Here is a 27,382-nt window from a genome sequence, read left to right as displayed (position 1 = left end):
ATAAGCATTGTGTATAAGTTTCATAACATTTGGTTGAGGCAAACTAAAGTTAGAGAACGGAAACAAAAAAATTGTACATTATGTTAGTTTTGAGGTAATGAATATTGTGTATAGGTTTCATAATGTTTGGTTGGGGCAAACTTAAGTTACAGAATGGAAACTAAAATTTTTGCAATCTTCGATTTATAAAGGGGCATAACTCAATAATGTTTAAAGTGACATTAACTAAATTCAACTTGATCTCTGTTTTATCAGTGGAAGGCAAAATTAAACATTGCATTGTATAAAGCAATGATTGTAGTTGATTCAACTATAATCATGGACAAAGGAAGATAGCTCCAATTTTAAAAATTACTTGAATAATGACATTGGTATTTTTAGAAATTACATTTAGTTAAGACAAACTCAAGTTAGAGAACAGAAACGAAAAATTCAGCAATTTTTTTCATTTGTAAAGGGGCATAACCCTAGAACGGTAATTAAAGTGCTTGTAAGCACTGAATGGTAAAGATTGCTTTTATTTATCAGTAGCAAGTAAAATTGAATATTGCATTGTATAAAGCATTGGTTGTAGTTGATTCAACTACCATTATGCACAAAGAAAGATAACTCCAATTTTCAAAGAAGACTTTAAAATATTTTTAGAAATGAAGGGTAAAAATTGCTTTAATTTATCAGTGGTAGGCAAAATTAAAAATTGCATTGTTTAAAGCATTGATTGTAGTTGATTCAACTATAATCATGGACAAAGGAAGATAACAGTTACTCCAATTTTAATAAACTGCTTCGCTGAGCGTTGCTGGATACGCCCGCAGAGGTCCAACCCTGAAGAGTTGGGGCAAAAATGGACACAATATTCAAGCTTGATACAGGTCTGAATTTGGATTGTAATTAAATATTTGATATATTATAGGTTTCTGAATAAATGTAGTCAAATAACTTGAAATTGGTTATATGAAAGATTTCTTGCTGTTGTGCAATACACTGTGCTGTTGCGCAATACTTAGTAAATCTGTTGTCAGACTATAAACAAATAAAATCTTACAACTCAGAAATGTAAAATCGAAAATTTATAAAAATCAAAAGAGAGCTTACAAAAATAGATATAAACAATTTACCAAAGTTTCATAAAAAATGCTGAAAGCATTTTTGAATTATTATCCGAAAACTGGAAAATCCCCCTTTTCGTAATGAATAAAACCCCATAAATCGGAAACGTATAGTCTGAAATTTATTAAAATCAAAAGGGAGCTCATGTCGATAGAAATAAACAATTCACCAAAGTTTCTTGCAAATTGGTGAAATTGTTTTTGAGTTATTGTCCGAAATCTGGAAAATCCCCCCTTTTTTAATGAATAAAACCCCAAAACTCGTAAATGGTAAATCCGAAATTTATAAAAAACGGAAGGGAGCTCATGTCAATAGATATGAACAATTCACAAAAGTTTCATGCAAATTGGTGATATTGTTTATGAGTAATTGTCCGAAAACTGGAAAATCCCCCCTTTTTTAATGAATAAAACCCCAAAACTTGGAAATGGTAAATCTGAAATTTATAAAAAATGAAAGGGAGCTCACGTCAATAGATATAAACAATTCACCAAAGTTTCATGCATATTAGTTAAAGCGTTTTTGAATTAATGTCTGACATGTTGACGACGGACAGACAGACAAACGGACAGACAGACAGACGGACAGACGGTCAATGGTATACCATAATACGTCCCGTAAACGGGCGTATAAAAATGACTTGATATTTAACATTTTTCCATTTGTAAAGGTCATAACTCTATATAGAACAGTAAAAGTGACGGCACCAAAATTCAAACTTGATCTGTATATTGTGGTAATAAGCATTGTGTATAAGTTTCATAACATTTGGTTAAGGCAAACTTAAGTTAGAGACCGGAAACGAAAAATTTATGCAATTTTTCCATTTGTAAAGGAGCAAAACTCTAGAACGGTAAAAGTGACGCCACCAAAATTCAAACTTGATCTGTATTTAGTGGTAATAAGCATTGTGTATAAGTTTCATAACATTTGGTTGCGGCAAACTAAAGTAAGAGAACGAAAACCAACTTTGGGACGGACGGACAGACGGAAAAGGGTAAAACTTAATCCCCCCTCCGCTACAGCGGGGGCATAAAAATAATGGTGCTTTGAAACACCCAAGATAAATGTTTATGAATCAGAAATTTTTTACTGCAATAAAATATAGGATTAATTTCCTACAACTGTCAAATTCAAGGGAATATTTGTTTTCGACCCTTTTTCTTATGCAACCGGATGTGACTTACTATGATTTGGTGGTATTACACCTAAATTAAAAGTGGTCGCCATGATGATCCATATTGTAAAGAGTGTTGAAAGTTCTATTAAATAACAACAATTAATCAATAAATCTTATTCTGAAACTTTTGTGGCAAGCAAGACAAAAAAGAATCCTACTATATTCGAACTTACAATGGAAATCTTAACAAGAAATGCTATTCAAAGAATTTCATCACTGGTAACTAGGCTTTAACAAATAAAAGAAGAATGTGTTCAAGATAAACAGATGCCCCAGCTTGTAGATATGCAAGAGTCAATGTATTAAACATGGTAAAGTAAGAGTGCCAATTTTTATTCTATTAAAGGACACAACTGGAGAATACTGAAAGTGATGCCACCCGAATTTTATTTGTGTTTGGCTTTTATAAGCGTTGTATATATAAGTTAGGTAACATTTGTTAAGGCAAACTAAAGTTAGAGTGCGGAAACATAAAATTTAGCATTTTGTCCATTTATAAAGGGCCATAACTCAAGAATGGTGAAAGTGAGGCCACTCAAATTATAACTTGATCTGTGTCTGTAACCTGATGTTCAGTGGTTGTTGTTTGTTTATGTGGTTCATAAGTGTTTCTCGTTTCTCATTTTTTATATAGATTAGACTGTTGGTTTTCCTGTTTGAATGGTTTTACACTAGTAGTTTTGGGGGCACTTTATAGCTTGCTGTTTGGTGTGAGCCAAGGCTCCGTGTTGAAGGCCGTACTTTGACCTATAATGGTTTACTTTTAAAAATTGTGACTTGAATGGAGAGTTGTCTCATTGGCACTCATACCACATCTTCTTATATCTGTAATAAGCATTATGCATAAGTTTCATTACATTTGACTGAGGTAAAGTAAAGAATAGAAATTAATTTTGGGTGGTAAAGAGGACAGACAAATAATGGCGAACCTAATTGCCCCATCTGCTGGGACCAGGGCATAAAAGGCAATGCCCAGTGGTCCATAAGTAAAATTTCAAAGTAATGTCAACTACCAAAAGACTACTTATAAAAATAGTTGACACAGTACAACTTAATGCTATAAAGTTCTAGGTCAAATATCAAATCAATCTTTTATAGAACAGCTGAGAAATATGCGCTTATAAACAGACGAATAGACAAACAAAGTCATTGTGATATACAAAATACTCTACAAGTTGGGGTTACACAGGAATATTAACAGCATCTGATCTTTTTGCATGCTAAAGGTTGAGAGTTTGATTGAAAACTGGGTCCAATCAATGTCTACAACATTGGTATCTAAAGCTTTTCTCAATTTTATTTTACATACTATTCTCTGGTGATTTAGCAAGTATAAAGTCATGCTAGTATAGGCCAGATTTCTAGTCATGTTCTAATTGTATCAATATGTTTCTGTCTGGTTTACAATTTCCTTTCAGAATAAATCATAACTCAACAATAACAAATTTTAAATGTGTTTTTTTTTTTTATTTTCAATTATGCATGGATTATATTGAACATATTGAAAGGAATTTTCAATCTGAAAAGAGCAATGAAGACCCACACAATATAAATACTAGTGTACAAGTTATAATATTTGTGTTATACTACAAAACTGTTATTTATTATTATTCCCACAAAATTATTTTAATAATTTACAGTAAATTCATGTTAAATACAGCTGTTTCATATGTACTTCGAATAGTTCAGTAGTTTTTTCAATTTTGTCTTCAAATTTTTCAGTATTTCCATTAATAAATAAAATCTCAAAGAGATAACCTGAAACAATTACAATTTCCTACTATGAGCGATGAAAAAATAACAATGTTGAAATGCTGCTATATATAACTTTTTTCTTGATTCATTTATCAGCAAATACAGTTTCCAATGGTTAGCAGTGGAATCCAAGAATGACAAATTAGTGTCAATGAATTTCTTATTTTCAAAAGAAGTTTTGTTTTTTCTATTTTTGTTTTTTTTTTGTTAACAACCCATATCTAATTAATGCTATCAAAAATAGTATTAATACAATAAGGGAAAAAAATCATTCAAAAAGATATCTGAATACAAATATGCAATTCATATAAAATAAGCCAAGCAGTTATACCTTTACCAAATGAATGTTTCTTTCATCAAATTTAATCTTGTTGTCTCCCTTTGTATATCAAAAAAAAATAATTGAAAAACAGCACGTTTTGAAATTCAAGGGTTCAAAGTCTTTTTCTGGATTAACCTTCATCATGAACTCTCAAAGCATAATATTTGAAAACATTTTAAAAATGTTGCGATCAATATCAAGAAGTGTTCTTTGTCATCCTGTCGTAATTTTTTGGATATGTATAAGTAAGTCACATGACTATGTCATAAATTTATACATATTCGAGATCCACAACATGTTGACTGCATGAAATATGATTTTGTGGATAACCTCACCTGACAATAGGTTTTCAGCAGGAAAGGAATCGAAATGTAACAGTGTGATCAAATTTTTTCAGTGGAAATCTGTTTAAAAATTTCAATTTGCCTAATCTGCCTTTGAAAGCCAACTTAGGTTACATAGATATATCGAAAACATGTCACATTTTACAATTTTTTCAATCCCCTCTTTCCTAGAACTCCAGTATTGCTAAAACTATTTGTATGATTAATTTGATAATTTAAGGTATTTTACCTTTTTGAAGTATGATACTTTTTTAATTATAAATATGTAAACCTGAAAATTTCATATGGCATTAGATGATCACATGACTTCTTGTGAAAAAGTTAAGTCAACAATAAATATCAATAACAAAATTTACAACTAATATTTAATGTAAAATCATCAGCAACCACCCTGAATAACAGAAAGATTGATTTTTGTCTGAATCTCAATTTGTGTACAGTAGCTTCCCTTTAAAAGAATAGAATGATGACTGGTGATTTGAATTCTTTGTCAAATTGACATAACAGATGCACTTACTATGAGAGATACATGTATAATATTCAGAGTACCGATATATCAAAATTCTATCCCTGACTACAAAGTACAAAGTTTTAACATATTTGAAGTAATATTATTCTTTGTAGTATTGTTTACTTTATACAGTCAAGTCTGGTAATAACATTAGCTAAATGAGTTTGTACATTCCATTGCAGTACCGTTTCTATAAACAATGAAACATGGTATCTCTAATTGAGAAATATTTTATAGTATTTTATTTTGAAGTTTTTAAGAGATTTTATTTTTAAAAATCAAAAATTCAGTCATATACAGGAGAAATAAACAAATATATTTTAAAATAGGGATTCTTAAGCAGCATTTTATCTTGATGAGAGCAAAAATCTTCCTTTTCGTACGAGACTCACTAATGTTTTCTAAATTCGCATTTTTACATGCTGGGACTCATAATTTTTTTTAAAGTAAATATGGTATGTTTCACACAACTCATCAAATTTAAATTAGTACTAGTACCTTAAAATAAAATACATATTTCAACATGGTAAAAAGATAGAACAATGGCACATGATATTATGATACATCACACAATCTAGAAATATATAATAATCTTGCTTATTAAGATGAATATGTACAGTCATGACAGTTGAGACTCTGTCTCGAGAGGCTTATGTATTTACAAATATATTACACAAAATAATTATTAAAAAATTTAGATATAAAAAAAAATTGGAATGTATTTACACATATTTCCTGATTTTTTTCATTTGATATGTATATACAAATTAAAAAAATAGTGGGAAAGGTTTCAAAAGAATGCTTATATAAAATTTGTTTGCAGGTTTTTTGAAAACTTAGGATGCTATAGAAATAGTATATCATCTATGTATTTTATCCAAATACAGAGCAAGTGTTTATATACATGTATGAAGATGGAATCTTGTTTAAAGGACAATTTTTTTAGGCAGTCAATTATTTAATGCATTTTGCATCAAGCATTTTTTTTTATCTTTATATATTCTCGATATTTCAAAGCTTTGTTTGTACTACAAATCTTTCTTAAAATACATCAAAAGAACTCATGTCAATTTGCCTAAAAAAAATCTCTAAAATTCATTTAAAAAACCTTTTAAGTACATGTACAAAATGTATATGTATAAAAATCATTAAAGGGTCTACTACAACCAATGTAAATGAATCTTTGAAGATCAATCAGATCAAGAATGACACCTGTACATAAAATACATTTTTTTTCAAAATAAAAAAGATGTACATAAATTGAAGTCTGAAGTTTGACCTTTGACCTCTTATGAGTAATAAGGAGGTTCATGTCGAGCTTCATATCCTGCGTATGGCTTGGACCTGTGACTGTACTGGTTTGCTAATCGCACCTGTAGAGCAGATACAATGATACACATTCCACCGAACAAGATCAGGAAACCAGAAAATACAACACATCCAAATGACCAGGACAGGAAGTTTTTATCTGGATTCTCTATCCACTGTCTGTCCACAACCGACTTGGCTCCAAATATAACGGTACATATGGCTGTCAAAATACCTAAAAAATAAATAAGAAAAAATATAATCAATTATTAATTCATCTTAGTTCAGTAACTAAGATTTTTCTATGTTGTGTTTTGTAAACTGTTGTTTGATTTTTGGTTTATTTTTAGCCATGGCATTGTGAGTTTGTCATCGACTTTGAATATCCCTTTAATATTATCCACCTCACTCTTATATTTTCTATATCAGGGATATTTTTATTCCAAGAATAAAATTCACTTGAATTCATAAAAATATGTAAATGCATATACATTTATATCTAAATGCAACAATGTATACAATTTCTTAACATCATTCAAAATTATTTTAATGCAGTTCTTCCCAAACCACTGAAACCAGTAAATCCTTCAAACAATTAAGGGAATAAAATAGCTGCTATCAGTACATATTGTATTAATGGCTATAAATAACAAGCGTCCCTGTTATAAACACTCTAAAATGAATGTGAACATGTACATGAAAGTTAACTTCTGGATCTCCTTGCTGTTAGGTTGCTGTCACATTGAGGTATCCAAACCTTTTCTTTTGTTCATACGATATATATGTACTGTACCTGAACATAATCCTATACCGCCAAGAATAAACAGTCCACAGACACTATTTCTCCCTGGACAACATCCTATCAGGAACAAAGTTGCCAGTAATACCACTGAAATCTCTGCTAGTAAAGCCAGAGTCATCATTACTTGGATCCCAAGGAACCATGCTAGAAATAAATATAAAACATGTACATTATTCTGTTATAGATGTAATATGATTTTTAAGAGACATGTCCAATAGAAAATGTTAATGGAATTCCAGTGGAATATCAGTTGATTCCACTGGAATTCCACTGGATTCCAGTGACCCATTGGATTCCACGGGTAAATCCAATAAAACTAAAAATTCCAGTACAGTTTCATTAAAACATTTGTCATGTATCACAATTTTCTAATTATTGTATTTGTTAATAATATTAAGAATTGCTTCTATATGTAGTTATACTGGAGTTTAAAATCCTTGGGCAAAGCACATTTTGTATGAAGATGATAAAAATACCAGCCTTTCAAGACGTCATTATTGTTATTTGGGCTAGCAAAACAACTAATCACATACATGTACATCAGAAATACAAATTTTTCCTCAATCCACAAAAATAAATTAAGTAATTAATTGATGTGAGATGGAAATTAATATGAAAAATTCTCCTGACACACACGGCATTCAAAATAATTATGACATCTTGAAAGGCTGTTTTTCTATTAAATTCTTCAATGCTCTACAGAAGGCGTCATATCAAAAAATTAAAATAGCCTTTCAAGAGGCATAATTATTTCTTGACTACCCCCCCCCCCCCACAAAATATACTAAAAACAAATGGTCATCCACTAAAAATCGAATTATTTGAATTTTCAAACCACCTATATAAAAGCCAGGGACAGCAGATTAATTCATGCATTATTCCATGTGTAAATGTCGTTCATGACACAAACTAACACAGAAAAAATGACAAACAAGAATGATTCCTTTATTTTTAACATACCGGAAGTAAACAATAACAATGGATTCTCCCACAGGTATTTTCAGGTACAGTCATAAAAACGACAATTTTCTCTATTATTTTTAAAACAGTTTTACCTAAATATAAAGAAAACTTACGAGGGTTGATATAACTCCATATTGGACGATATTCGTAGGAGAATATCCACCAACAACCGTTGTATGTTTTGCCTGTATAGTCTCTGTAATATGCCCAGTTGTTAAAGCACGCTTCCCACAATCCAAGCTTTTCAAACCCACTGTTTGTTATAAACTTAGTGTCCAGTTCCAACCAATGTGGTGTCGCAAAACCAATCACAAGAAAAAGAAGGGCAAATCCCGAAAAAACTAGCCCTGCTACGAGTAGCCAGTCGCCTCTTGATTTCGCCATTTTGAAATTTAGCAACAGGTAAGGGCTATTCTATTTCAAAAGTCAATAGGGGCGCACAGCAATCATGACTGGATTACCTTTCCTATATTTTTTTCGCGTCAAAAAATTTGTAATTTCTTTTATGAGATGGCCTTTCAGTAAATCTTTAAATCTATAATGGTATGACACATTTACTGAGACAATCTTAAATTTAAAACCCTTTTTACATTTGCGTCAATTACGTCAATACAGGTTTTTGGAGAAATCAATGAAATTTGAAAATTATATAACAAATAATGTAAATGTCATGTATGGGCTTTGTTGAAGGCCGTACGCAGTGGCGGATCCAGGGTTGGAACCCCCCCTTTTTTTGACGATCAATGCTTTTGAATGGGGACCTAGCTATGGTTGGAACCCACCCCTCCCTTTATCATGGGTTGGAACCCCCTTTTAAAAATGGCTGGATCCTTCTCTGGTACGGTGACCTAGTTTTTAATTTCTGTGTCATTTGGTCTCTAAACTCGAAGAGATCTTCTTTTTATATGATAGCTCAGCCAGTTTAAAGGATTTTTTTTTTTAAATTGAGCGAGCGAATAATAGCATCTGAATCATCTTGTAGGTACATGTACATTACATTGTAATTGTACCGGCTTCCCTTTTATAAAAGTTGATAATCAGGCAGAAATCGCACATTCAAGTCTAAATATTGCTAAACGTAATCACTCGAATCACCTTTACAAAAAAATAAGAAAATAGGACAGTGACAAGAATTATGAGATCGATTTATGATATGTCGACCAAAGCCTATAGCTTTAAGGGGTTTTATTCAGAAGAAATGTACAATTCTTATATATAAGTAGAACCACCAAATTCTTGGTACCAATCTAATCTAAAAGAAATACGATCATGATGTTTCTCGTTAATAACATTAACAAATTTTTTTAAACCCATCCTTTCTGAATCTAGGACCACACCATTTATCCGACGCCCCATTCAAGGACATTGACTTCATTCCAAAAGAGTACAAATGACAGATCCCTTATATATTGAGCTATCAAGATTGGACAGTTTTGTTTTGGAAAAAAAGAATATTCTAATTTATAAGTTAATTGCCATTCTTTAATATAGAGCAAGTTCAAGTTCAATATTTGATTTATTTACAGACACAATCTGCATATACTATAGTTTGTTCTTGTATGGTGTGCTGTTACACGGCCGCTGTCCAATTAAGACAATGATGGTGGTATTGTTGTTGTACATTGTAGTTTTTGTTGATTGTGGTGGTGCTAGTCTACCATTTCTATTACTACTACAATTGCTGCTGCTGCATCTGCTGTTTCTGCTGCTACTACTGCTGATGTAGCTGCTGATGTGCTGCTTCTGCTACAAATATACCGTGGCGTACTTTTCCATCAACTACCACTGCCACTTCAATCACTACCATTACGTCTGTACCATAACAAAAACTGCTACTTAGTTTTTTTTTAATTCACAAGTTTTGTTATTCACAAAGACGATGGCTAGTTTCAGTTCTGTTATTTACAAAGACGATGACTAATATATATAATTTCAGTTTTGTTATTTACAAAGGCGATGGCTAGTTTTAGTTTTGTTATTCACAAAGACGATGCCTAATTTCAGTTCTGTTATTCACAAAGGCGATGGCTAGTTTCAGTTTTGTTATTCACAAAGACAATGATTTCAGTTTTTGTGTATCCACAAAGACAATACTTTCAGTTTTCTTTTTTCGGTTTCATATTCATCGTATGGAAGCGAAACCGGATATTGGTACTAGTTGAAGCGGAGAGAGGCTGTAAAATTGTGTAATCACAGGTAAAAGAGAGACGAAAGATACCAAAGGGACATCACGAATTTCAATTTTTATGTATTATACAATTGATGTCTTTTGATGTGGTAAATATGTAGTTTTATTGACTTTTGAAAAACTAATATTCACTGAGGCCAGCGTAAAAACCACATATTTACCGAAACAAAAGACAGTAATTGTTGTATTCCATATTCCGAGAGAGTACCAAGAGAAATGTATATAATTACAATTATTTACCAAAACCAATTGTACATCAAACGATTTTAACATAACGTAAAAGCACACGACAATTTGCGCGGTTAAATATACTTTTTTCCCCAGGTGAATATGCTTATTTATTCAAAATCCCAATCATATAGAAAAAACTACTAAAGTTCTATCAATATGGAATAATATAGAAAAAAAAAATATAAAAGTTCTATCAATATGGAATAATTATTCCATATTAAGGATAGAACTTTAGTAGGTTTTTTTTCTATATGAATGGGATTTTGAATAAATAAGCATATTCACCTGCGGAAAAAGTATATTCACCGCGCAAAACGTCGCGTGCTTTCACGTGTATAATTATGTTAAAATCGGTTGATGTACAATTAGTTTTGGTAAATAATTGTCATGACATACATTTCTATCTGTACTCTCTCGGAATATGGAATAAAACATTTACTGTCTTTTGTTTCGGTAAATATGTGGTTTAATTGCAGGGGCGTAGCTACCCGGAGGCACGGCAGCACGTGCATCCACGTCGTTTTCACAAAAAAAAAAAAAAAAAAAAAAAAAACAGAGAGAGAGAGAGTGAGGGACAAAGTTAACATATAGGAATTGGTCTTTCTATGTATGCATTTTAAAAACTGCACAAAGAATAAAAGCAAGAGGAATACACATGCAGTGGAATTTTTAATCCTGTAAGTAGATATAAGAAGATGTGGTATGAGTGCCAATGAGACAACTCTCCATCCAAGTCAAAATTTAAAAAAGTAAACCATTATAGGTCAAAGTACGGCCTTTAACACGGAGCCTTGGCTCACACCGAACAGTAAGCTATAAAGGGCCCCAAAAATTACTAGTGTAAAACCATTCAAACGGGAAAACCAACGGTCTAATCGCTATAAAAAACGAGAAACGAGAAACACTTATGAACCACATCAACAAACGACGACTACTGAACATCAGATATGTGTACGATAAATATACATACAACAGGTGTAAACTTAGAGGAACTTTTTATATTACGGGCATTGTTTAGAAAATACCAGCTACATAGTTGTTGGTACCACAACCATACCGTATACTCGCTTTGAGTGCAAAAAAAAAAAAAAACGTAATCCCTTTAGGGTTAACAAAAAAACTTGAAAATTATTATTTTCCGCTTCGCCCCAAAGCACACATCTTACTAGAATGAAGACTCTTCAACTCGTATCGATCCGGGAATAATGACTGTTACCTTGTGAACTTGTTCAATATTGACTAAGTATGTAGGTCTTGACAACACAAATAGTTCATTTTCACATCACGTCAACGTATCTCTCCTGTGTGCATGCAATATTTGCTACCGGACATTAATAACCATTCAATCAATCAATAGTTTCCGTATACTAGTAGATGAGAAGTTGGGAACTGCTGTTATTATAAAAAAAAAGTACACATTTTCCAGTACATGTTTTACGTTTTTATTTTTACTGGACTATTAGGTCATTCAATTTAAAAAAAAGAACTGTCTGTCTGAGTAGGACACTAAACTGCTGATTCTTGTTCGAAAAATACACCAAACTTTTATTACACGTACCTTCACTGTTAACATCTAGATATTGCCATACAACTGGTCGAATGCATATGCATTTGTTAATTAGCTGGCTAATTAAAAACGCAGATCATGAAAAAGATCGTGATCAAAGTACCATTTCCTCTGAAAAAGTTCATTAATTTCAACTTCGAATATTCCTAACTACGTAAAATTCGAAATTCCCATCTCTCTCTTGTAGAGTTTACCCACAAAATTTTTAAACATCTAAATACATATGTTCAGCAAAATATATGAGAATGTGTCCACCAAGTATTTGGTATCCATGATGTTTTTGCTAACAGAAACTCCACATATAGTATTGTGTTTATGTTTATTGTTTTTTGTTTTTTTAAAACTACTTTGCTCAATACAAATACTAGCATATGGAACAAATCTCCGTGATTTTAAAAGCTTTCACGTACAAAAAACGCAAGCGACAATGTTAAGTCTTCATTCGGCTCGAAGTTAAACAAATAGTTGACCAAAAAACCACAACAAAAATGTCCAAGTTTTATTTCGGTTGTGATTGTTTTGAAACGCTATATATGCGGAGCTTCCGGGGGCTTCGCCCCCTTGCCCCCCTACCAGTGCTTTGCCCTGGACCTACTTGGGCCCTTGGGCGGCCCCAGACCCCTCGCCCCTTTAGTTTGTGATTCCACTTCATTAAGAAGGTAGCTACGCCCCTGAATTGACTTTTGAAAAAACTGTTGGCCTCAGTGAATATCAGTTTTTCAAAAGTCAATAAAACCACATATTTACCTCATCAAAAGACTGTAATTGTATATTATTGCACGTGTAGATTTGTATTATGGTTGACCTGTTATTTAAATTAACAGACAATCAGCAGAGAGAGAGAGAGAGAGAGAGAGAGAGAGAGAGAGAGAGAGAGAGAGAATTTAATAACTGTTACAAAACAATTTACGAAAGACAAACATGAACCAACGACCAGGCTCCAAGTCCCCTGACTTGGCATAGTTTAAGAGTACATAAGTTCACCTTTATCTAAAAGACTTTGATAAATTTACACAGCTTCTATTTTTTTTTACAGTATTTATAGAATTTAATAAAACATTAAATGTGTATGTACTAAGATTTTGTAACACTCATGGTGGTTATATGACATACTCTATTGCCTCTTGAAAGCCGGACCATACCATATTCCTGTCTCAACTGGCAATCGGTAGCTATCCCATCTAAATTTGCACAAATTATACAAATTATTAATTGGCAAAAACATGAATATTTCTCAAACTTAATTTCTGTTTTAAAAAAAAATTATGTTGGTCATACATCTATATATATATCTGACAATCACGACAGTTTATATTGATCTTTTAATGTTTGTTCAACACTTTATGATACCCATTCATCAGAAATTGCATAACTATATGTTTGACATTCCACTTCCGTTTAGAATATATTTTACATTGACAAGCCACTGGTTTTTGAAATCCATAAATAGTCAAGTTGTTGAATAAAAGTTCAAGATATTCATCTTTCTTTATCATTTTAAAATAATCTGCCACAGACATTTACCATATATACTTTTGTTTTCAAAGATATCGGATATGTACCAAATTCGCATAACTAATAACATTTGGGTATACTTTGTTTAAGATGTAGAATTAATTTACGAAATCTGAGTCGGATATATACGTCCAAACCAGTCAAAATTTGTAAACCCCATATTTCTGGGCTACATAAAACAAATTGAGAGTTGGCAATACTGCTTTATAAAAATATTCAACTGTCCCTCATTCAGGATCTGGATAGGGGGTCATTTAATATTTCTGTATTCTTTAATCTATTCTTTATATTTTTGCCCATGCATTATTTCCTATTCTTTATATTTTAGCACCCATTATTCTCTATTCTTTATTTTTAGGCCTATTTTTCTGTATTTTTTATTTTTGGGGTCCATTTTTCTGTAGTATTGGCCCATTATTCTCTATCATGTAAACCCCACCCAGACCCTCTGCAATAGATAGATGGTTTTGTCTGCACTTTATAAAGAAAGTGTACATTGTTTTCGTGCCTTTTTTATACATGTATACATATGTTCTTGTTGAATGAAACAGAATCTCTTCTTGCGTTGATTAAAACAATCAAATTTGTGAAATTCTACAGCATGTTTTTTTTTTTTTAAATTAATTATCAGCTTCTATTTTCACAATATACATTTATGTTGAGAAAGCATTTAACATATTCTGTAAATCAGAGCTTGTTTCTGCTAATAGAAAAGTGTCATCAGCATATACCCAAAAACATATATCTTTTAGTAAACTGTGAGATCATTTTCCATATTTGAACTTTTAGATGTCAAACCAGTTAATTATATTCTATCTCAGACTCTCGAAATGATCTTCTATATCATTAAGATAAACTGAAAATAAAACAGGAGATAGGTTTTCTCACTATCGAAAACCGCATAGATGAAAAGACTGGTTTCTAATTATTATGAGTCATAAGTGACTTAATATTTTTGGACATGTTCTGAATAATTCGGAAAAGGTTCAGTCTATGTCATTATTCAACAGTTTGCATAAAAGTAAACTTTTCTGAATAGAATAAACGCTCTTTGGAAATCAATAAAAGCACAACGTTACTTTTTCTTCTTTGCTTTCAATAGATTTAACAATGTGTATAACGAAAATCTATGTTCATTCGTGATATGCAATACATAAAACAGATGGACAGCTGGATGGACAAATTGGTGGATGTTTTGTTTCAACATGAGAACAAGAATTTATAATTTGTACAGTAAACTTATTCAGACAAAATTGTCCTTAGACGGATTTTGCTATTATTTTGGGGTCCTTATTGGTCACATAGCTTTTCAACGGTTTCGGTTCTTATACAGCCTTGGCTTTCAAATATTCGGCTTTGAGCGTTCCTGATGAATACAGAAAAGCGATTCGGACGAATTGAATTTATAACGTGACGTTTTCTTTTTTTTTCGACATCAATATAAGTATCTGATGAATACCTTATACTATACTCTGATGACATGAACTAACAATGTGGCCCTTTTCTGAAATTAAATTGACTGTTAAAAATGTTAAAATCATTCGGTTCATCACTATCCCCCCCAAACGTGCAAAGGGATTCAGTCAGATTTGCCACACCGTTTATAAAAGCTGCTGAATTTTGTAATGATTTTCAGGGGCGGATACTAGATTTTCGAAAAGGGGGCGTAATTTTATAAAACTGTATATAAACCGCCGAGCGTAGCGATGCGAACATTTTTTTGGACGACTTTATCATAAAAAAATCACATTAATCGTGAGATTTCATTATTTGTTTTCGACCTCTACGAACCCCCTCCCCCCTTCCCCCCTTCTAAGCCACTGATTTTGGTTCTGCAACTTGTATGAATCGAGTGACACTGATAAGTGTGATGTAGACGATAAGTGTGTCTGGCGTAATTAATGATAATCCTGTTATCTTTGATAAGCTTTTATTTACCAGTAAATTACAAAGATATAGAACTTTCAGTTTGACCATCACCAAAACATATAAAGCACTAAATCTAATAAAATGTCCAAGCATGGACCAGTGATGCGCTATTGTCCGCGGAAATCATAAGTCAACGTTTCTTGACATTGAAAACACGTATGTCGTAAAATTTGCATGCCACATAAAATTTACTGTAGTCTTTGCTGAAGGTAATCGCTATTGGGTAGTATAACTGATTATCGTCTGAGAGGACAATATCTATGAACTTCCCGTCACGTGACAGATGATGAATGTTGTGAGAGTCTTCTCCGACAATGTATATGTGTCCATCATTGTCAGCTGTAACATTTTTGGTCTTCACGAGCTCAGGAGACTGGTAGCTAAAAACTAGATCCCCGTCAAATGTTACGCATTTTGTTTCGTCGGATCCATCACAAAAACAAATGCTGTTGACGGAAGGAGTGCAAATGTAACTGACTGTGCCTTCAGCTGGAACAGTGATTATTTTCATTCCTGAGCCGTCGTGATCAAGCACGTGTATTTTACCATCGGCTCCAACCAAAATGCTTTCGTCAGTAGTAGCAATAGCTCCCTTTGAACTATCTCTGACTTTAACGTTCTTGATTAATGACATTTTTTTTAGGTCTATGAACTGTATGCTGTCTACGTCACGTGATGAAACAACTGCACTACTTTGTCCAAGCGAGGCTATATCCCAGGGTTTGTCCGACAATTTGATATAACTGCGGTAGATATCTGCAGTATCAAATAATATTATTCTGGATTTCTTGATGTCGCATAACATGAGTTCGTTTTCTCCAGATATGGCCATACCTGTAATTGTGTAATTGGGGGACGCACTTAACAGTTTAAGATCCAATTCTTTCAGAAAAACAAACGAGAAATCTGAACTTTTCCTTCCGACAAAAGACTGTGAATGACGCAAAACAGACGACGCAAACGGATTTGTCCGTTTTGTTTCTATCAAATCTAGCTTCCCTATTTCTGTAGCAGCATCTTCGAGGGAACTTCCAACGAAAGAAATCTGCAACTGCAGAGAGTTACCATCAAGTTTGGCCACTCTATCTTCTATTCGAGTTAAACTTTCTTTAGAATTGTGAATTAATAAAAACGCTTGCCTTTCAGACCTGTTTTTCTGGACGAAGTCAAATGCGTCTGCGTGTTCTTTTGTTAATCGAAGAATTTCTTCTGTTTCTTTTATTCTTCGTTTTGTTTGCTTCAAATATGCTTGCGTTTTCTGTATAAGTTCTTCCAACATAACCTTTTCAAGCGACTCAATATGCCGAATCAAGGCTTCTTTTGTATTCGCAATTTCTTCTTTTATTTTCTTTGTATTAAGTTCAATATTTTCAATATTAGAAGACAATTCATTTCTAAGTCCATTCAGCGATTTAATGATATGATCAATTTGTTTATTTGATTCAACAAAAATATGTGACGTTTTTATTCCGGTAGATGCCTCGTCGATATGCATTACATTCCTACAGAAGCCACCTTTATGATTTTCATTCACGCATTCCGGGCAGCACATGACATCGTGGTCTACACAGAATAACTTTAGTAGTAGACCCCCATGTTTGTTACAACTCTGTAAACTCATGTTTGTAACGAGAGGAATATCTTTGGCTTCTATTATCTTACAATGTTGAAGCTTTCTCATGCTTCTATGACTCGCCGTACACTCTGCACACATAAATTCCTCGCATTGCAAGCACCAATTGCTTGCTTTTGATTGTCTCTTTCTTTTCATGCAAGGTTCGCACTCGAACTGGTCCGCCATTTCCTGCAATATATTAAACAAGGATTACAAGTAAGGGCAAATTTTCTCAATACAAACAAACAAAGAAAGGAGACAAACGCAGAAAAAAGATTTAGAAAAAAACAAGCATCAACATTGCAAACAAACAAAACACAAACAAACAAACAAACAAACAAACAGACAGACAGACCGACAGACAGACAGACAAGCAAGCAAACACACAAACAAAAAGGCAAGTAATACACATGTAGATCATTTGACTGGTCATTTCAAAACAAACAAACTATTTTTTAAAATCCTACAGCGTATATATATATATAAGTAATGATATTTTATTATTCAGTTCTGATATGTACTTGAAACGAAGTAGTACGTTTTTTTAGAATTATAATTATACGTTCAAATTATATTTCTATCGAATTACATCGTTAATACATCCTACATTGTACGAACTGTATAATTCATACACATTATGTTTATATCAAATTACATTTTACACAAGAATACTATCATGACTATGCCTGCACAATTCTATTAAATATCGATATCTTTTTAGTTCAGTATTGAATACCGGGCAGCTATCCTGTTTCAACTCACCTAACCCACAAGTCTATTAGATTTCTACCGGATTTTTTATGTCTGTTACTTGTTAGTCTTCTATATTTACTTATTGTTGAAAATATTGTCACAATCATCATTTGTTCGAAGGTCAGTTTATAAAGTCGTTTCTAGTATTTCCACTGACCGTGCGAGACCTCCATGGGTATATACATATAGTAGGGACTTCCCTTTATTAAAGCATCGACTCTTGGTGCTTACTGCAGATTAGTCATAATATCCTTTGTTAAATGCTATTGCAGTATACCTCATAGAGATTTCTATTCTTTACAACTAAATTAAAACTGAATGTTTTCTTCAAATAAAATGCAATGGAAATTTTTAGTAATAAATTTATTCTACTCACTGTTTTATTAAAGATGTCCTGATATAATTTACAAAAAATATCCTTCTTATTTCAAGGTAAATAATCTACCGTTTTACATGTATCAACAGAATAGATCGTTAAATGTAATTTCACGGTTAATCGATTAACAAACACTCTTAGTATTTTAAGTATGCATCTCTATGACATACATAACGAAGTTTTGTGCTCTCACACAAACTATTTTAAATTTCCTATTGTAGAGACATGTCAGAAGAAGTATTTTGTGTACATTTATAATACAGATTATTACTTTCACCGAACATTGGGGGGCCTCGGTGGCCGAGTGGTCTAAGTAGTTACTACTGTAATCACTAGCCAGTCAACACTGAGGTTGTGAGTTCGAACCCCGCTCGTGCAGGTGCACTCGACTCCAATCTTAATTGACTAGGATTGTCAGTTTTCCTATCGAAGGTCGGTGGTTTTCTCCGGGCGCTCCGGCTTCTTCCACCAATAAAAACTGGCCGCCACGAAATAGTCCAAAAGCGGTGCTTAAAAGTGGCGTTAAAACACCAAAAATCAAAAATCAAAATCACCGAACATTGTGTTATTAAATGTCTCCTTTTAAAATTAGATGTTTTTGAAGGAACTTGATAGACAATGCTTTTTATCAGCGTGTTTCTTTTTAGTGGGTTAAATAGGAGCCAGTGTATCGGAATAATTTCTCCAGATGATGATGAGGAGGAGGGGGAGGAGCTAAATGAAATTGATGTTTATGTGATGTGAATAGAAACCCTTCAAATTATTCTTACTAGACCGATGCGCTGGGATGGATTGTAAACATGCTATTCATTAGTTACATTATTCTAATTCCGAGCCGACCATTCTTTTCCCTTTCTCCTTAATATTGTGCGCTTATATTGGAGAAAAAGCAAGTACATGTTACCATTTAAATGTACTCGAGACTAACTTCCTACCACGGTACCATCCCCGGCGGTTCCGGCTTCCTCCACCAATAAAAACTGGCCGCCACGAAATAGCCCAAAAGCGGTGCTTAAAAGTGGCATTAAAACACCAAAAAATCAAAAAATCAAAAATCCCCGGCGATTCTTTAATTATTGTAGTTCCTACTAGCTTAAATTGAACGAAGCAAACATAATATATATCTTATATGCAACGTACATGTATTTCATTTATCCTAGTAAATAGAGTTAAACCAAGTTACTATAAAACACAGTTTTAATATAATGTTAATGTTAATGTTATTCCATTAACATGACAGAAAGTCAAGTTGAACATGTTGAAGGAAAAGCTAGATATTTTTTTCATATGTTTCACTCATACAAATAAAGAAACGAGCTAGCAAGTCTTGCTAGCTCGTTTCTTTATTTGTATGAGTGAAGAATATGAAAAAATATCTAGCTTTTTCCTTCTTGCCAAGAAGTAAAGAGAATAAAAACTACGCTGAAAAACAATAAGGATAGGTTTATATGAAGGAACGCGATGTATGCATACACCAAAGAGACAGCAACACATTGACAATAACAAAACAGATTGTATCATTTGCAATCGTACCACATCTCCTTATTTTTATATAGAGGGCAACATGAATTCTTTAAAACGTTTTCTCCTTTGAATTGTCATTCCAGGGCTTTAATTGCATACACATTCACAACGGTATTTGTTTTGCTCATTGTTGAAGACGGTATTGACCTTAATTTGTTTACACCTTCCAACGGTCCAATGGTCACTCAGTCAGGCCAGGGACAGTCTATACTAACTATAGTTAGTATATAAACTGTCCCTGGTCAGGCGGATAGTTAAACAAGTTGTCTCATTGGCATCACCATGATCATGCTTCATCGCCTTCATCTCCTTCGAGTTGTTTCAATAACAGTTTATTTTTACTCACTCTGATTAGCACATATATAGCAGCTACTCAAAATAACTTTAAATTTAAATTTGATATCGTAACAACTTGATCGATAATGTTTTAATTTGCTCTTGATTTATTTTTTTGTGTTTTTTTTTTCTTTATAAAATTATTTGATGTCATTTTCATTTTGATTTATTGTGTTTTGATTTTTTTCATTCTTTTGTAAATTTTTCTTTTTAGTTTTTCAACTGTTGCTGTTGTGTTTTTTTTTTCTTTACATTTTCTGATCTTTAAAGAAAAACTTACCTTTTGTTTGTATTGGATTCGTCCAGGTTGTTGACATTCCTGGAGAATGACATTGTATACTGGTTCCCGGTTACGTTACAGTTATCTTTACAGATGTAATTCGCACCTGTTCAATAACAGTCGAAGCAGGTAAACTACTAAAATGGCCGAAAAGAAATCGGTAATTGGTTTAATTTTCGCAATAGCGGCTGTGGCGTTTATGGTTGGATCATTCGCCAGCCCGTATTGGATAGAATCTTTTTCTAAATCTGAAAACAGATTTGTCAAATGCGGATTATGGGAGTTTTGTTTCAATGACTACACGTTTTGGAAGGACTACAATGGAAAACGATACCTTGGTTGTTGGTATATCTTTTCTGACCAATACAGACCAATCTGGGAATGGCTATCACCACGTAAGCCTGAATTATTTTTAGTTTCAGATTGTAACACAAATATACAGAGCCAATATTTTAAATTCACATGGCAGATACCACAAAGTTTATTTGTTTACCTGTCCATTTTCAAATACCGGAAGTGATTTTTACACAATATATATATACCTTATTTCCTACAATTTTGTTTCTCCACCCGAATAATTTTAAAGGTACATGTTAATCTGTTTAACATTAACAAAATTATTGACAAATAAATCAACTGACAAGATTCCTGAAAAAAATAAAAAAAAAATATTTAAAAGCCTTGAGTTTAGAACAGATCTATATAAAAAAAAAAGAAGCAGATGAGGAAATGGGAAAATGCAATCATTTTATTCTAATAGACAACTTTTGAGTTTGTTGCATTTCTGTCAAAAACTTTGTTTTTTTTTTAAATTTGATTTAAGATCCTGACCCTCCCCCATTTAATCTTGGACTTTAGTAGACTAATGTCAAATGAATGTATGATTTACATTTCAGCATGGTTTATTGTCTGTCAAGTTATGGTCAGTGTGTGTTAGGAGACTTATGTATGATTTATCATTTCAGCATGGTTTATCGTATGTCAAGTTATGGTCAGTGTATGTTAGGAGACTAATGTATGATTTATCATTTTAGCATGGTTTATCGTATGTCAAGTTATGGTCAGTGTATGTTAGGAGACTTATGTATGATTTATCATTTCAGCATGGTTTATCGTATGTCAAGTTATGGTCAGTGTATGTTAGGAGACTTATGTATGATTTATCATTTCAGCATGGTTTATCGTATGTCAAGTTATGGTCAGTGTATGTTAGGAGACTAATGTATGATTTATCATTTCAGCATGGTTTATCGTATGTCAAGTTATGGTCAGTGTATGTTGGGAGACTAATGTATGATTTACATTTCAGCATGGTTTATTGTATGTGTCAAGTTATGGTCAGTGTATGTTAGGAGACTAATGTATGATTTATCATTTCAGCATGGTTTATTGTCTGTCAAGTTATAGTCAGTGTATGTTAGGAAACTATTGTATGATTTATCAATTTTCAGCATGGTTTATTGTATGTCAAGTTATGGTCAGCGTATGTCTGCTGTTTCATGTCATCATCACATTTGTTCTCATTCTTATGGTGCTGAACTGTTTGCCGTACTACCTGAAGGAAGTTATCCTCATGGGAATTAGTTTTGTCTACTTTTTTGTTGGTGAGTATTAAAAAGGATAATAATCTGATATATGATGCTTGAAATCAAAATAAACAATTTCACAAATTATCTAAATTTAAGGTGGTACCTAACACTACAGGGAGATAACTCTGTAAAAATCAACTAAACGTTTTAATCACGTTGTATTGTTAAGGAAATATTAAGCTTCTCAATGATCAAAATTAGTGTTTGTCAAACTGCTATATAACCAGTGAAATTTTTCTGATAAAGTGGTTGGTTCAAATTATTCGAAATTTTTATATTTTTGTCAAAGGGTCAAAGTAAACTTTTTGTCAAAATTTTAGGAAAATTAAACAAGCCAAATTAATATTAGTCAAGGTGTTGGGTACCACCTTAACAGACTCTGAGAGACTCACTGTCATGTCACTGTCATGGGTAGTCAATGTCTTTGTAAACCCCTGCAGTAGTTCACACATTACAATGTTTTCAACAGATGAGCTGCATCTGATAGAAATATGCATACATGTATAAGACTTTGATTGATTTTGGAACATTCAAATACGAGATAAAAGATGAACTTAGGCCTGTGTTGTAGGCTAGGGTTCTTATAACAACTCAATTTTCACACATTTACAGACTTTTCATAGAGATTTTTCAAACGGAAAGAGGTTAACAGATGTATTGATATTCATTTGCATAAGGTCGATTTCTATCTGACGCAGCTTAGATAATACCAGTGGTGTCACAACCAATTTTATATAAAATCCTGATAAACAAGTAACTTTAAAATAGCAGCATTTAAAAAGAAAATATTATAGCATCAATAAGAAAAGTATTCAGATAGCAACACATTCGTAGATACATGTAACATCACATTACCATGATGCTAAAAGATCATAGGGAACATTTAAGCATATGGTAAAATAAAAATGGGAGCATGTGTAAAGTGCATAAAAGTAAGCTAACAAAAAACTGAACTCCAAGGGAAAATTCAAATCTGAAAGTTCCTTATCAAATGGCAAAATCAAAAGCTCAAACACATCAAACGAATGGAAACAACTGTCATATTCCTGACTTGGTACAGACATTTTCTTATGTAGAAAGTGGTGGATTAAACATGGTTTTATAGCTAGCTAAACCTCTCACTTGTAAATGATATTTAAGGTATATAATTATATACAATGAGTCAACAGCCCAGAAAAAAAAAAAGAAACAAGCAAATGATATCATACATGTCGCACAGTCTAACAATAATTGAATGACTTCACAACATGTTCAATATGTCAAATTCTGGATCTTACCGAAGCTAGAAGAATTAAAAAATATATTAATCCAAGATAAAATATTGATAACACATGTATGTATATTATATATATATATAAGTATACATTATTATAATTTAAATTTTTTTTCAGTGCTGGTGGGATTCATAGAAATGGTTTTATTTGGAGTGAAAAAAGAAGATCGAGGCTGGATGCCGAGACCAGACCAGAACTATTTATCATGGGGATATGGATTTTTTGTTATTTCCATCATTTTCACACTGATAGCAGCAGTATTGCTCTTGCTTGCTGGCAGGAGCATCAAAAATGAACTAAGGGAGGATTATCCTCACAAAAACTATTACAAATAGACCATTCATACTTATCTCTCAAAAGACACTTTCTCAAGCAATGTATAAAAAACAAAACTTATTTTAACATACCAATTTTTCAACTTGATTTTTGTCGAGCCTTCCACTTTTATCGAAAAAGCGAGACATAGCAATCCTACATTCCGTCGTCGTCATCGGCGGCGTCCACAAATATTCACTCTGTGGTTAAAGTTTTTGAAATTTTAATAACTTTCTTAAACTATCCTGGATATCTACCAAACTTGGACAGAAGCTTGTTTATGATCATAAGATAGTATCCAGAAGTAAATTTTGTAAAAAAAAAATTCCTGTTTTTCCATATTTTACTTATAAATGGACTTAGTTTTTCTGCCAGGAAACATTACATTCACTCTGTGGTTAAAGTTTTTAAAATTTTAATAACTTTCTCAAACTATCCTGAATTTCTACCAAACATAGACAGAAGTTTGTTTATGATCAAAAGCTAGTATCTAGAAGGAAATTTTTATTAAAATTTTGTACTTGTTTATCCATATTTTACTTATAAATGGACTTAGTTTTTCTTCCAGTTAACATTACATACAGTCTGCAGTTAAATTTTTTAAAACATTTATTAGATTCATAAACTATCCTGGATTTTTACCAAACTTGGACAGAAGCTTCTTACAATAAAAAAATTGTATCAAGAGGAATATTTTTATTAAATTTTTTCCTCATCTCATTTTTGTTGAGCCTGCGATTAACAGCAAAAGTAGGCGAGACACTGGGTTTTGTATAAATTCATTGAAATTTGATTAAATGGATAAATGGATTATTTTTTTTTTCAAATTTTGCATCAAATTGTTTTTACTTTTTACTTAAGAAAACATGACAAATTTCAGATGATATATTCACATTATGCATATCTTTTTTCAGGTGTTTTTATTTTAAAGGGCTTTTTTATGTTCTTCCCTAAATAGGCTAGTCAGTAAAAAATATCAGAAAGTAAAAGTCTTTATAGTTTCTAGGTTTTGTCTTCATTGAAAATGTGAACATGTATGTTTAAAATATCATACATTATATTGCAAACTGTTAATTTAAATAAATTTCAATTTTTATTTAACATTAATATTTAAACAAAATCAAATTTTATAGAGAAAAAATGTAAATGTTTAAATGATTGTGGTATTATTTAGTATATTTTGTATAGGTTGTAATATGTTACATGTATTAATTGCATGTGAAATGAAATATATCAGCTGTCATATATATGTTCAGGCTTTTTATATGTTGCACATTGTATATATCTTCAGTAAGTGCCATTTTAATTCTTTGATCATTTTGTAAAGATATTCTAATGTGTTAAAGTTTAGCACATCTTGTAGAAATAGTTTTTATCATTGACATTTTTCTCTTTGAAGAATTATACACATGATACAGGAATAAAACACTTTTAACAATTTATTTTTGATCAAAGGGAGATAATTTTGTATAATTGCATTATTTTTGCTTTCACAGCCTACAACTTGGATTTATGTATATTTGGATCTAAGTTATTTGATATTGTTTCATACAAATAATAGCTGACAAGGGGAATTTCACAAATCAAAAAGTTAACTGGTGAAGATACATGTAGTACCAATTCAATTTTTTTACAAAAGAGTGCAGTATAAAACAATCCTTTTAACTAGTCAGTTAAAATGCACAGAATTAACAGATAAGAAACAGCATTTTGTCATTATATATCAAGGGTGTATATTTGGCCTAAAAGTAAAAAGAAGGCAAATTAGCTACTGTAATTATTTTTCCAATAAAACAGTAGAAGATACATTCCATTTTTTGTGTAGTTGAACATATCAATTGTTATATAATGTGTAATTGACTGTGTGTACATTACTTATATGTACAGAAAAGTCGTTTGTAATTATTTTTATAACCTTTTTTACTCAAGTTTTGTACATATGTATATACCAGAATCATTCATTTTCATTTTAGTACGATAAATTAATATTTACCATTTCTTTATGAAATGTATATGCAACATACAATTTAAAAAAAAAAAGTTAGTTTCTTATTGGAAAATTAAATCAGAAAAAAAATTTCAATTAGAAAGTCATTAAATTCAAGACATGTATAAATAACTTTTCAGAGATACTTATAAGAGTCCACCAGATCTAATATGGTTGCTATGCTAGGTGATTAGTTAGTTTTACTTTGAGGATAGATTACATGTATTATAAATTATGCAAATATGTTTTTTTTTAATTGAGATACTTAATTCATCAGTCATCAAAAATGGACATTTTATAATCGATGTAAAGAATAAAATTATCTTTCTAATTTGTTTTAATTTTATATTAATGAACTATTTTGAATGTTTACAGTCTTCAAAGAATGAAATATAAATGATTTGGACAAAATGGCCACATGTATAGTACTATAAATTACTCTTAAAATCAATAACCCTACTAGTCAAGATACAGAAATAAGTATAAAAAGTTGACTCGTTGTTTTTTTATTGTAATCAGAAGTTATCAATGAGAAATCCATTTGACACGGATTTAAGGGAACAGCTTTAAACAATGAGCAAAACCCATACTGTATAGTCAGCTATGAAAGGCATTGACATGACAAAATGTGAAACAATTCAAATAAGTTAACCATCAACCTGATTTATGACAAAACAATTATTAAAAAACAAATATGACAGACAGCCACCAATGAAAACCACTGAATTACTGTCTCCTGACTTGGGGACAGAAACATACAAATTGTGGCAGGGTTAAACATGTTGGTTAGTCATGGAAATTTATGTTGCCTGTAAACTTCTTGCCAAAGTCAGACATAATATAAAAAAAATTTGGTAGGATTGCCAATGAGACAACTCTTCACAAGAGACCAAATGACATAGAAATTAACCACTATACTGGTCACCTTGTGGCCTTCAATAATGTATTAAGTATCACAAATCATGCACAAAATACACATTTTAGATTAAATTTCTAGACTCAAGAACAAGGAAATCTTTACATTTTTGTCGCGCCTGTGACAAAAGTAATAGAATGCGAGACATCAGTCAGGGGACTTATTGAAATAAGTGATTTTTAAATCACTTATTTAAGTAGCAAATTCTAAGTTTTGTCACAAATTGTGATTTTGTAGTTTTACCAAAATTTTAAACACATAGGTTTAGAAAATATCTTTTCATTAGTAAAATTGAAAAAAATGAACTTTTTGCTTCTTTTAAGCAGCAAGGTTTATGCCTTTGATGCAATCATTTAGCTGCAAATTCTATTTTAGTTGAAAAAATGCTACAAAAATGGCTTTACATAATGAACTGATACTTTCTTAACAGATTTTTCCCAGCAGTGGGAGTATTTTTCCTGTAAAATTCAAGGTTTCATCTTATAGATTATGTAATAAAATTCTACTGTTCGCGATCAAAATTTCACTGTTCGGGGGTGTTGAAATTAGTGGGGATTATTAAAATAATGATACTTAAAGAAGTGATTTTTTGGAAGGAAATTGAGGTATGATACTTATACAAGTGATTTTTATGTCATTTTCCTAGATTTAGTACAAGGTCATCACCTGACACGACCCGGTCATCCTATCAA

General features: G+C 31.9%; 3 protein-coding genes across 3 annotated transcripts; 1 reads left to right on the top strand and 2 right to left on the bottom strand.

The window, feature by feature from the left end:
* Positions 1-5,062: 5,062 nt before the first annotated feature.
* Positions 5,063-8,708, bottom strand: LOC127723532 (uncharacterized). Its single transcript, XM_052230173.1, has 3 exons — positions 8,409-8,708; positions 7,324-7,476; positions 5,063-6,765 (listed from the first exon to the last, which is right to left on the bottom strand). Exons 1-3 carry the CDS (start codon positions 8,677-8,679, stop codon positions 6,512-6,514), a joined length of 678 nt encoding a protein of 225 aa, XP_052086133.1. The 5' UTR covers positions 8,680-8,708; the 3' UTR covers positions 5,063-6,511.
* A 7,011-nt stretch (positions 8,709-15,719) lies between these two features.
* LOC127723806 (uncharacterized) lies at positions 15,720-18,618 on the bottom strand. Its single transcript, XM_052230540.1, has 2 exons — positions 18,470-18,618; positions 15,720-17,529 (listed from the first exon to the last, which is right to left on the bottom strand). The coding sequence occupies exon 2, from the start codon at positions 17,524-17,526 to the stop codon at positions 15,856-15,858; it is 1,671 nt and encodes a 556-aa protein (XP_052086500.1). The 5' UTR covers positions 17,527-17,529; positions 18,470-18,618; the 3' UTR covers positions 15,720-15,855.
* Positions 18,619-20,697: 2,079 nt separating this feature from the next.
* LOC127723531 (uncharacterized) lies at positions 20,698-26,105 on the top strand. The gene is made up of 3 exons (XM_052230172.1): positions 20,698-21,004; positions 22,061-22,213; positions 23,590-26,105. The coding sequence occupies exons 1-3, from the start codon at positions 20,752-20,754 to the stop codon at positions 23,805-23,807; spliced, it is 624 nt and encodes a 207-aa protein (XP_052086132.1). The 5' UTR covers positions 20,698-20,751; the 3' UTR covers positions 23,808-26,105.
* Positions 26,106-27,382: the final 1,277 nt, after the last annotated feature.

Source organism: Mytilus californianus, unplaced genomic scaffold (genome assembly GCF_021869535.1).
Source record: "Mytilus californianus isolate M0D057914Y unplaced genomic scaffold, xbMytCali1.0.p SCAF_13, whole genome shotgun sequence".
Taxonomy (NCBI): domain Eukaryota; kingdom Metazoa; phylum Mollusca; class Bivalvia; order Mytilida; family Mytilidae; genus Mytilus; species Mytilus californianus.
This window is presented reverse-complemented; position numbering and strand designations above follow the sequence as displayed.

Excerpts from the sequence above, each read along its gene's own strand:
- LOC127723532 (XM_052230173.1), bottom strand. The coding sequence starts at position 8,679 with ATGGCGAAATCAAGAGGCGACTGGCTACTCGTAGCAGGGCTAGTTTTT. Across the intron at positions 7,477-8,408 it reads ATGGAGTTATATCAACCCTC|CATGGTTCCTTGGGATCCAA; the intron begins GTAAGTTTTCTT and ends ATTTATTTCTAG. Across the intron at positions 6,766-7,323 it reads CGGTATAGGATTATGTTCAG|GTATTTTGACAGCCATATGT; the intron begins GTACAGTACATA and ends TTTATTTTTTAG.
- LOC127723806 (XM_052230540.1), bottom strand. The coding sequence starts at position 17,526 with ATGGCGGACCAGTTCGAGTGCGAACCTTGCATGAAAAGAAAGAGACAA.
- LOC127723531 (XM_052230172.1), top strand. The coding sequence starts at position 20,752 with ATGGCCGAAAAGAAATCGGTAATTGGTTTAATTTTCGCAATAGCGGCT. Across the intron at positions 21,005-22,060 it reads CTGGGAATGGCTATCACCAC|CATGGTTTATTGTATGTCAA; the intron begins GTAAGCCTGAAT and ends ATCAATTTTCAG. Across the intron at positions 22,214-23,589 it reads TTTTGTCTACTTTTTTGTTG|TGCTGGTGGGATTCATAGAA; the intron begins GTGAGTATTAAA and ends ATTTTTTTTCAG.